Source organism: Vanacampus margaritifer, chromosome 13 (genome assembly GCF_051991255.1).
Source record: "Vanacampus margaritifer isolate UIUO_Vmar chromosome 13, RoL_Vmar_1.0, whole genome shotgun sequence".
Classification (NCBI taxonomy): Eukaryota; Metazoa; Chordata; class Actinopteri; order Syngnathiformes; family Syngnathidae; genus Vanacampus; species Vanacampus margaritifer.
In genome coordinates, this window is record NC_135444.1 from 21429775 (window position 1) to 21442052 (window position 12278).

The 12278-nt window shown below is 43.1% G+C and overlaps 1 protein-coding gene across 1 annotated transcript in view; it reads left to right on the top strand.

The window, feature by feature from the left end:
• sh3rf1 (SH3 domain containing ring finger 1) overlaps nucleotides 1–12278 on the top strand; it is a 35701-nt gene that overhangs the window by 15844 nt on the left and 7579 nt on the right. The window contains exons 3-6 of the mRNA XM_077584776.1: nucleotides 5859–6134; nucleotides 6678–6773; nucleotides 7316–7615; nucleotides 10142–10252. Of these exons, the coding sequence (XP_077440902.1) occupies nucleotides 5859–6134; nucleotides 6678–6773; nucleotides 7316–7615; nucleotides 10142–10252 (783 nt within the window). The remainder of the gene's footprint in view (nucleotides 1–5858; nucleotides 6135–6677; nucleotides 6774–7315; nucleotides 7616–10141; nucleotides 10253–12278) is intronic.

Sequence of the window (12278 nt, forward strand, 5' to 3'; positions counted from 1 at the left end):
CTTCCAGACTGCGCCTTTTCGAGTGAGCGCTTTCGTGCCTGCAGTAGACACCGAGCCTCATTTGTCGTGTTGTGAGCGGTAACAAACAAGCGCGGGGGAGTTGTGTATAGCAAAGTACTCTGCAAAGCTTGAATGGGTTATTGCAACTTCCCCCCCCTAGTAGATGAATTATTCCCACAACACCAAAGCTGAGCTTGGCTTTTTATGCTTTCGGCTTGTTTGCTTCCACTGCAGAAAAAATTTAAATCGTATTTCCCCAGCTAGTGGACTACCGTCAGAGTACTTGGTGTCGATTAGGGGTTAGGTGTTTATTATTAGCATTAAAGGAGACAAATTACAGTGGTACTTTTTTCCAGTTCTATTCCTTCTTTGGGCAAAAATGGTTGAATACCTCTATTGATGTTCAGAAAACAGTACAGAAGTATATACCGTAAAAACTCAACATTATTTAAATAGAGATATTGCTCCATCTTGCGATCGGATCGGTGATAGGTTATTGTTTTTTTTTAACATGCTGATTAGGTATCCACCACCACAATCCTGATCGTATAACTGCTGACTCGTTTAATCCATTATTCATTATCATTATGATGATGATTAATTGATTATTATTATTACGCTGTATCTTTTTTCCAGTAGAGCTCGGTGCTGGCTGGCATGTTGCAGCACAATGTGGTACTACATGGGGGTTCACCGTATATCAGTTTGTCAAGTAGCAGAGGTTGCTGGCTGTGTTGACTTCTTGACAATCATGAACAGACTCTGCCCCACCAAAAACTGTTTCCATGGAAACTAGAGGTACATGACGAGGCAACATTGTGCCGTGATGTTCTGCTGTGACAAGGACTTTTGATCTGGCTGTGTTGCCAGACTTGTCACGTTCTCTATTTTTAGTGTAATTGCCCGTTGTACGTTGACTTTTTGGCCCCTGGTGCGGTTGTCTCATCACACCTCAAACTTTTCTTCCCAGGCTTTTCTTTCTATTTTAATAAACCTGATACCGCCTCCCTTTGTCTGCCCGTGTGCTTCCTTCCGTGGCCCAGTTCCTGCGTTTTACACAAAGAGGCCCTCAGGACGTGAAGGCAGAATGGCAGGGTGCTGAAAGAATCCCCGCTGTACAATGATCATTAAAAAAAAAACACACACACACACACACACACACACACACACACACACACACCATTAGGAATCAATTTCATGCGGCGCTAATGGAGTCAAGATGGCCTCTTGCCCCTCGGAATCTCCCTCCCTCCCTGTCTCTCATCCGCGGTGGGCGGCTCGGATTGTTGGGCGGCAAATGACCTGCTAATGAACAACAAATGTCCTGACAAATGACCACCTGGCCAACGGCTGCGCCAGATGTGTTGGCCAAGTTTCAGGCTAGCACTTGTCATATCCTCATGCAGTCCCTCAGTGGGCGCCACCTGCAGAGCTTTGGGAGGTATCCATGTGGGAGTGTAGACATGTCTGGCGTGGGGGTGAAGGTTTCTGTCTACTTTGGCCAGACTTCGACTGCTGACAGGGCAAACGTTGCTATAAAAATGTCGTGGATGCGTGGGCTGTAGAACACATCACTTCATGGTAATCTAGTGACTTGGAAGGGAGCTGCTAAATCCCTTTAGCACACTCTTGTAATTGCGTTATCCGCAATAGAGGAGTGATTGTACACAGCAGCTGATCAGTGTCAAGTCTGCTCACAAAGTGTCTCCGTCAGAACAGACGAGTCTTTGATTATTATAAATCTGTCTGCACTGGTTCCATGCGGGTGACTGAAAACCAAAAAGTGTATTTTTAAACCCCACGTTCTTCAGCTGACTGCGTGGAAATCGTGGTTATTTTTGGATTCCGGCGCACTTGACGTCCAGGCCGAACATTTCCTGTGTCGACAAGCGCAACAATAATGTCACGCAGCGATGCACTGTCTGCTTAAACACGTGTCAATGTCAATCATGGTTCCTTGAAGACGTAGTGATGTCACTGCTATCCATTCTGTAACATAAGCTGCTTTTTTTTGTTACAGGTTCCACAGTAGGGATGGCTACCAAGCCCCATTACTAAAATGGCCCCAAAGCTGAATTATTAAAAACTGGACTATTGATTGATATGCCCCACCCAGAGCGTTTTTTTTTTTAAATGGTCTCCAAAAAATAACTAAATTTAATTTTCGACTTAATTAGGCTACATGAATGTTATATTGCACCTTCTACCTCTACGATCTTGTTTCAAGCTAGGAATAAAATTAAGCATATGTTTATATATATATATGCATATGTTTGCCATTTTCACAATCAGTCATACAATACATTCACCCAATCACATATGCCAGAAGCAGCCACGTTCACTCCAAAGAAGAATTGCCTTCTGTAAATAGAAAGCGTTTGCTATTATGGCGTGAGCGAGGCAATAAAAAAAACGACAAAAAGAAATAATTTGGGGATTTGCAAATGTGGATTGTTCCTTATTTATACAAATGACACATGGAATATGTCACTTGACATGGAACAAGTACAAGTAGTCAATTTATAGGCACAGACATTGAATCGGAATTTGGCACACAAACCTGCAGTGTAAATCCAGCCTTACAAGTGCTGTGGTTTTACATCCTGTCCCTCTAAGGGAACGTGGGCCAACGAGCCGAAGCGTGTCAATGGCCAGTGTCCCTGGACTGCGACTGGAACGGATGACATCACCTGGGAAAGGGAGTAGAAAAAGGAAAAATACTGGATTTTTACATTGAAAGAACCCTCAGTGTTCTTCATAACTTTTAGACTACATGGGCAAACTTATTCCGACATCTCACCATTACACATACAGGAAGTTAAAATGGATGAAAGGATGGCATTGGTCCCTCCCTTTTTGCAACACCAGATTTTTTATAATCATTTCTAGTTTGGTCGGCTTGAGGTGACTGTTGACAAGTTCCTCCACATCACACTCTTCTGATCTCCACAGAAAAGGGTCAGTGTCGGCCTATTCCAGCTGAATCACCCTCTACTGGTCGCCAGTCAATTGATGAACAACCTTTTAACAGCATACAGTTCTCCAAAATGTCTTGTTAAGGGCTGTAGTCAAAGCTCTGTATGGATACGGATTACGGATTCAAAAAGTCTACACACCCCTGTTCAAATGGCAGGTTGTTGTGAGGAAAAAAAATGAGACAAAAACCTTTTTCCTAGCAATAATATGACCTATACACTGTACAACTCATTGAAATAACTGAGATAAACTAGGGATGTAGCTAAGGAAAAATAATAATTCAGTAGAATTGAGAGTGGGAAATTGAGTCTCGTGGCCATTGCAGCCAATAGAGCGGACACATTTGCAGTGCAGGAGCCATTATGTAACCAGAGTCCTTAAATCTTTGACCCCCTTAGATCGGTCACACTTATTTCTTATTTACCGTGTCCTCAGATCCAGTCAGCTTTGTGTCTTTTGCTGCCACTTTATCATTTGCATTTTCATCCCAGTCCTGAGCAACCCAATCCCTTCCCCAGAAAGGAGGCCCAGTTCCAGTACAAAATGCACGGGGGCTGCTCCTCCTCCTCCCCACTGTTCCACTGAGTCGAGGCAATCGTCAGTGCCTCATTGGTTCTGTGCTTCGGTGTGTGTGATTGTATGCAGCGGGGTAACGTCAGACCGGCTCACCATCACCACTCGTTCTGTACTTCAATTCCCCCCAGCGCCTCCCAACGCTTCAGTAGCCTCCGGCGAGACCATCCAGCCTCCCTAACTCTGTTTACCCCGTCGTTCCCTGGCTCCCCGTCCATGAGGCTTCACTTCCAAAATGTTTGGGATTCACATCACTGGCGAGGATGACCAGCGAGCAGTGGGATAAATGGTTGTTGTTGGGGGGGCTTGGTTGGAGCTGAAGCCTCCCTTATAGACACCCCTAACGCTGAATGGAGAACATTGATGCTTCTCCGGCCTGCTACCCCCCCCCACTGGCTTGGCCCTCTTTCCTTGGATTGTCATCCACTGAATGGACCTTTCAGAGTTTTGGGGGCTAAGATACAAAACCTCCTTCGGGGGGGCTGCAGGAAAGCCTTAGTCGGACACAAATGTTTAAGTCCTTGACAGACTTTGGGGCGTCTGTTCTTGATCTATGTTCTTTTTTTTTTTATCCTTCAATATGTGGTTCTTTGCGCCTTCACTTTAGTCTGAAAATCTGTGTGGTACCTTCCAAAAATGTGTTTCAGCAATGATTTTTTTCATATTCTGCATACAAAGCCAAGTTCAGAGAAAGGAAAATACTCTGTTATAGTATTTTGATCTTTGCCTGAGAGATCCTGGATATGTGTCTATGTTTTTCAGTACACATCTGTTTTTTTAAAGCTTAACTTTTTAACCTTGTTTCCACTTGTTCATGTCCCAGACAATACAAATAATAATTTGTAGATTTGCTGTTTTTGTTTGTTTGTTTTTAGGGGATGCTGTCCTTTTATTTGTTGCATGCTTTTTAGTACTAATGCCAAAGAAATAAACAGTTCTGTTTATTCATTATTCCATTCAGTTGTGACATCCTGGTAGCTAAAAACTATGTAGGAGTGAGTTGAGGTGTTTTGTTTAGACAAAAGTAAGGTTTTGCGACTATCTTGTGGCATGTGTTTTAGGGGGGAGTTAAATAATCATTGATTTTTGCGGCAGCCACTTTGGCATCGGACAAAAATGCATGAAAAAATAGAAAACCAATTTCTACAAAGAAAAAAGATCTTGTCCTATTTTGGTGCAATGATTGCTTTTACAAAACAGGAGAAGTTATTGTGATAAGATGTGAGAATTAACTTCACACCCTTGTGTACATTGCACACTCGGCTCTGATACTACTGCCAAAGGCAGAATCTTGCTTGGACAATTTAGCATGCCCATTCCGCGTCAGTGCCTTTTGTAAGGAACAGCGATCTGGAAAAAAGGCAGAAAAATGCAGACTTTTACAGCCAGTTAAAGGGGGCCTTATGTCACACCACTATGGCGTCAAACTGGCTTCTGGGTTAATTACTGCATTAGAGTTGTGAAAGGAGAGCCAGGATTTGTTTGGCCGTCTCTTTCAGACAGAACTCACCAAAGCGAGACGCTTTCAACACCGGCATAGAGCATTTGATTTTCTATTACGCCTCTGATGCTAACTACCTTGCAAGACAACTGATTTGCAGCTGAATTCATCTTGCATTAGTATCAAATGGTATCACTGGGCCAAATTTCAACAAATTCTCTCCTCCTTGTTAAAGTCAGTAAAAACCCTATTTTCCGATGTCTCAAAACAGATTAACCTGAGTGATTATTTTGTGTTGTTGGGTGTGTTAGAGTGATTATATTCTTCCTTGGTCAACACGGAGTTAGGCCAAGTCACGGACTCTGTGATTGGGACGTGATATGGAACAATAGCCATTTAGGAAGCTAAATGCGGACACAAATGGAGGCCCAATGATTGTGGAGTGTTTGTATAACATTCTCACAAGTCATTCACAACAATAAAAATCACAAGAAGAAAACTTTTCACCTGCTACTTTCTTGACAATCGTGCCATGTTTTTGTGGTTAAATAATTACAGAAAACAAAACAAAAACAACGCATACGTTTTTTTGTCCGCGGCGCCTCAAAGCCCAATTCAAGGTCGCATTATTTCTGCTCCAGTGTATTGTTAAATGTGCAATGCTCAGGCACTTGTGTCAGCAACTGTAATGTTTTCATGATAGTGTAATTCAGTCGCGTTTGGCCGCTTTGCCTGGTTTGTGGCGTCCTTAATTGCCATGTGACTCCAATCCCCCACCTCTGTCACATACTCTAAGTAAGTAGAGTAGTAAGTAATACTAAGTGAAATTCTGTACTATATTTTTATTTGTCCCACCTTATGATTTCAGGGCATCCCCCAGCTGCCATGCGCCAAAGCACTCTACAACTACGATGGCAAGGAGCCGGGCGACCTCAAGTTCAGCAAGGGCGATGTCATCATTCTGCGCCGGCAGGTAGACGAGAACTGGTTCCACGGCGAGATGGGCGGCGTTCACGGCTTCTTCCCCACCAACTTTGTGCAAGTCATCAAGCCGCTGCCGCAGCCGCCGCCTCAGTGCAAAGCACTCTACGACTTTGAGCTCAAAGACAAGGAGGCTGACAAGGACTGCCTGCCGTTCGCCAAGGTAGCGAAAGAACTTGTGTTTAAGCACTTGTGTTTCTTTCGGCTAAAGCACCCTAAAGAAATGCATGATGATTACATTTTGTCTGGCTTCTTGATGAACGGCTGTAATTAGAGTAGACATGACGAAAATACTCTGGATATAGCGAGACCAGGCTCATTATATGGAGACAGCATTCTAGCTTTAGCATTTAGAGGCGTTTTATTTTCATCTTGAAGTAAAACAAACTATCCAGTATTATACAAAAAATATAATAGAACAGCATGCAACTGTGGTAGATCATCTGGAGCACTTCAAAATCACTATTTACTGAATAATGTATTTTTTAAATCCCCTTAAATACTCACCAATATTAATTTGTACAGTAAGATTGACATGGCAACACAACACCCAGAGGCTGTAATGTGATTGGACCCAAAAAAAAAATCTAACATAATGGGAGCCAGTGCAGTCAAGAGAAACACTACTAATTAAAAAATACAAAGTAATAGACTGTTTAGAATCAATGAATACATTTTCATGGAAAAATATTATTTTGTTTTCCAGGATGACATTCTCACTGTCATCCGCCGGGTGGACGAGAACTGGGCGGAGGGAATGCTGGGAGATAAAATTGGAATTTTCCCCATCTCATACGTGGAGGTAAGAAAAACAGGCTGCGGCAGAATTAGCATTGAGTACGCTGAGATCCAGGTCACCACGTAGGTGGCTTCCTGTTCAAACACTTATTTTTGGACTTATTTTTAGACTCTTTCTTTTTTTTTGACGGTTTGAAGTGGCGAGCTCAGAAATAGCAGCACACGGAGCTATTAATAAAGTCTTCATTCTACTGTTTCATTTGGGGCCTTTGTTGCTTTTATTGGGTTATTAGGGCCTTTCACACTGTCTGTTTTACCACGTTGCCGTTCTCTATTAATGGCACTGAGACAGAATCGAGGGTGGAGTTGGAGGCAATTAAGTCGACCCGGAAATTTTCAGGCGTCATAGCAGAGCCAAGATGCCACCGGGTGATTTATATTGTGGTCTATATAGATAATTCCGTTTTATGTCACAGTTGCCAAGTCTTTGGATAATCAGGTGTTAACTTGCTTGTCAGGAAGGGAAAATGCTCAAATTTTGCCCGATTGTTCATATGTGTACCACGCTTAACTCCACCCACCCTTCTGTTTTCTCCTCCCTCCTAGTTCAACTCTGCGGCCCGGCAGCTCATCGAGTCGGACAAGCCCTCCGACCCCAACGGCGAGTCGGGCGAGGGGGCCTCCTCGGGGCCCCAGAGCAACGGTGGCCATCGGGACAAGAAGAACAGCAAGAAGCGACATTCCTTCACCTCCCTCACCATGTCCCACAAGCCCATGCTGGCTCCGCCCCCACAACGCCACTCCATGGAGATCAGCGGGCCGGTGCTCATCAGCTCCAGCAACCCCACCGCCGCCGCCCGCATCGGCGAGATCACCGGGGGGCTTTCCTGCAGCGCACCTTCACAGGTAACATGCAGAGAGCACGCGGGAGGAAACTACAGACCTCTGCCTTGCACCCCCATTATATCAAGATTTTTTTTAATAGTGTATTTGTGTACATTTCTATCTGTTTAATCATAAGGTAAATGCCACAAGATGACAGACGAGTACTACTTTTATCTAATGAAACTCCTCTACTCACTATGACATAGGTAGCTCCTTGTTGCCAAGATGCCACAAGATGGCGTCAAAGTTATTGAGGTTAAAAATTTGCGTCACAAGAAAGAGTGGCCAGACCAAGACAGCAAAGTAATACTTTTCTTGTTCTGGCCTGAGGATGAAAAACAGCAACATTTCCCCCATGTATTTTTTTATTTTTTATTTTTATTAAGCAAATATGTCCCACGTCTCATCCCTCCACAACGTTTTTGAAATCTGGTTTAGTGTTTTGCGCCAATATGACGAATCCAGGCAAAGACACAAGTCAGACATACGACATAATGTGAACAATGCTCCATCCGAGGATTCAAGCAATGCGTGGCTGCATGACTCCACTCGCCTGTGAAAAACGTCTTCAGGCCCCCGGGTCCCTGTGGAGCGAGCCAGACATGACAGCAGCTGCTTTATGGTCGGCAGCTGCCGGAGGTTTTTGGACGTGGTTAGACACGCTCGCAGACGTGCCAATTTGTCTGAGGCCGCCTGCGCTGCGAATAGACCCAAATAAGCGGCCAGCGTCAGTTAAGGTGTTTAAAGAGCACTAAAATAATAAAGAAGAGCGGAGGAATGCGCTAATCGCCCTACGATTTACATTGAGAAAAACCCAAACACAAGTCTCCAAAGTTATATATATACATTAAAAAAAAAAGATTAGCAGTTTCACCAATGGGCACAAAATTCAGTGGACATTTCTATCATAATAGGACACATGAAGAAGTCTCAAGGACCCATGCCAGAAATTGAACAGGAAGTCATACATTTTGGTTTATACTAGCCATTTTGAGCAAATTCCAAATCTTGTAATTGAAGGACTTCCTTGATGAACATCCGGTATGCTGCAGAATATTAACCAATTTTATTCAATTGGTTAGCAAATATTTGTTTATCTATGTCAATGACATATAATGACAATGCTCTTCCATTAGAGGTACAATTAACCTTTGTAGCTACCGCTTACAGAAATAACAGATTTCTCTTGAACTAAAAATGACCACTGAGTAAGTAGATTTGTGCATATATTTAGATGTCATCATTTCAGTATACAGTATACTTGTCGTGAGGCTTTTCTCATGACTGCCTTTGCTCAATACACGTTGTAAAATACTGGCCTAGTCTTCATATCATCAATTGCTTTATTGTCTTCTCAATTAAAGGTACAACTACCAATAAAACTTGTTGTTTGAACAGCTATCAGCCAAGGTATGGCCTTAACTTTCCAATGATGGCATCAAGTTAGATTTCATAGTTGTCTCTTATCTTTAAGTGCAAAGTGCATGTGACCATTCTATGTTTTGCCCACTTTTATCAAAAACATCTTTCTATCCAAATGGAATTGTTTTTGAAGTTCCATCCATGTAATCGAGTCTCATGAACGTCGAGTCAGGTCTGTCAAAAGTTTTATTCATGTATTTACCAGATCTTAAAATTGGCAATGACAGTTTCACTCAAATCAAGTCATGTGACTCGAGCCCTACACCTCTGCAAGCATCTAAAAAGTACATTTTCAATATTCGAACTGAAGTTAAAACAATCAAATCTGCTCCCATGAGGTTATAGTGGTGGTGAAAATTTAGTTGTCAGTTTCTGAAAGCATTGCTTGCGTGTGTGTGAACGAACAGGCAAAATATTTTTAAATCATAATTGGCGTTTGGGAAATACGTGTTTACCCCACACACAATAGAGATGCTGACTACCACACACCACCCTCCTCCCACCTCCACCTTACTGATCTTTCCAGCAGGCAGACAAAAAGACAACAAAGGTCGGCTACTGTAGCCCAGGGGAGTATTTTGAAAGCCAACACGCCTGCCGTCAACTCTTATCCTCAAAGTGCCGCCGTTGATGCCGTAAAGCAAAATCACGTCAAGTCTGGCAGGAAAGTGACTTGTAGAGACATTTTCGAGACTGCGTTCGCAGTCGGAGGGTTCACCTTAAGAGGCGTCCTGGCCTGGTGCAGTCATGCGTGGCGAGAGAGCGCGAGTGAGCGCGCAGGCCACGGGGAGGTTTTGTGCCAGCGACACTGGGGCCCTGTTACCACGACACCGCCGCGCTCTCACGCATATGACGGGCCAATCGGGTGTCACCTGATAGCGGTTGGCCAATCGGAAGGCTTGCGGTTGCCACCTTGCCGAGGAGCAAAATCACACAATGTGACACCCCGGTGAAACACTGTCTTCTGTTATTACGCTCTACATTGCATCAGGAGAGGGCAAAGTATGTCCTGGGGGCCACCCAAATTATTTTTATGTTGAATCCAAATCATTTGGATTTGTCACGCGTGTGTGTGTGGAATTTGCCGTCATGTTTGATAAGCGCTTTTTCTCCTCTGTTTGAAAGGTACACATTTGCACAACCGGACTGATCGTGACGCCGCCCCCGAGCAGTCCCGTCACCACAGCAACAGTCTTCACCTTTCCGTCAGAGACAAGCTACACACCCATTCCGCTGGTAGGTGCAGACTTTCACTAATATTTAAGGCCATATATTATGAAAGTGTGCTTTTGAATTGTTTGTATACAAATATCTGGAGCGCCTGCCTAACTATCAAGCATGAAATTATACCACAATGTATTTTTTTTTGTATTTCCTGTTATATAACAGTGGAAGACAACAAGATACACTGTACACTGTACCTATAATAAAATACAGTAAAGGCCAAAAGTTTGGACCTCATTCAGTGTGCTCTATTCTCATGACTATTTACATTGTAGATTCTCGCATGTGGAGTTTTATGTACTTAAGAAAAAAAAGTGAAATAACTAAAAACATGCTTTAGATTCTATTTTCTTTAAAATATCCACCCTTTGCTCTGATTACTGCTTTGCACACTCTTGGCATTCTCACCTCTGGGAATTCCTTCAATACTGTTGGAAAACCATTTCAGGTGACTACTCTTGAAGCTCATTGAGTGAATGCCAAGAGTGTGGGGAAAAAAAATCATCAGAGCAAAGTGTTACTATTTTGAAGAAACTAAAATATAAAACATGTTTTCAATTATTTCACCCTTTTTTAAGTACATAACTCCACATGTGTTCATTTAGTTTGGATGGCTTGTACTGTAGAGAAGGTGGCCTGTACTGTATTTGATTAAATTATTGTTGGTAGCTAGTGGTGGCTTCACAACTTTAAGTTGCAGTCTGGACATGGAGTGTTGAACAGCTCCTCCTCTGGAGGGAGTCTCAGAGCTTCCAGAAGTGGCTCATAACACCACAAAAAGATTCTGGAGTTGTTGTTCATTCATTGTTTAAAAAAATAGTCACTTGAGGATTCTGAAAAGACTCCAAACAAAAGCATAGTGTTGAGATGAACATTATTTGTGTCTTTATATCTGTCAATCGGATTTTTTTTTTTTGGGGGAGGGGGGGGTGTTTCCATTCAAATAATTAAAGAGGAAAAAGTAAGTTATTAAAAGTAACGGGAGTTTTTGTCCACAATTTGTAACTGTTCCAAGAGCTCCAAAGGCATTTCAATGAATTTCAATGAGGAAAGCAGATTTTATATATGAGTAAAGTGAGTTACAAGCTCGGTCATAGAATACATTTTAGAAAGTCGTAAGTCACGGTACCATCGTACCCCCTGCTATTCAGCATAGCCACAACAAAAGCAGAAGAAAGAGTCAATAAATGAATCCCTTAGATCAGGGATGGCCAACTTAAATGATGGAGGTGGCCACGATTTGTAAAAAATCCCCAAATAAATGTGTGGACAGTGGACACAGTGCAATATAGGAACGTAAACTTTGTCCCCGATGCGGCCCTTGTTGAGCAATGTCTGTCATCTAGTGGTGAACACTATTATTACAACTTAAATTGCTCACTACAGTAATTATTTTTATTTTCAAAAATTAATCAAGGTGCGGGCCGCCACTTGCCCATTCCTGCTTTAGTGGCTTGCGTAGTCTCCTTAGATATGCAAGCATAAATTTACCAAAAGCCTCCTCATTCTTTACGTTTATGTTAAGAAAAAAATAATAGCTCTCACTCTCTCAGCCTACACAAAAGTGCACACACACTTCATGTGTGCGTGCGTGCGTGCGTGTATACAAGCTGGCATGCTGAGTTAGTGAATGAGCAGGAATGCGCACACAAAAGGTGGAGTTCTCCGCTTCACTTGGGAACCCTACGTGATGTTTTTGTACAGATTATTTCTGCAGCCCGCAGGCGGCCTAATTATCTCAGCTCCAGCGTCGCCAGTCGACCGTAACGCGCTCAGACCCTTGTGCGCATATTGCTGCTCATGTGGAGGGCCGGGGGTGCCGCGGTGTCGTGTCGTGAACACGATCACATGACCGCTCGCTTTGTTGACTTCTTAACAGGTTGTTGGTGACCTCACCGTAGAGCTGTGCGCCGTGAACTAGACAGGCACACGCATGTGGATACAATTATAGCGCCGAAAGGGTAAAAGGGGGATTTTTGCCATCGTTACAAGCGCCAAGATGAATCCGAGTTGAGCCGAGTTGTGATTTGTCATTTCA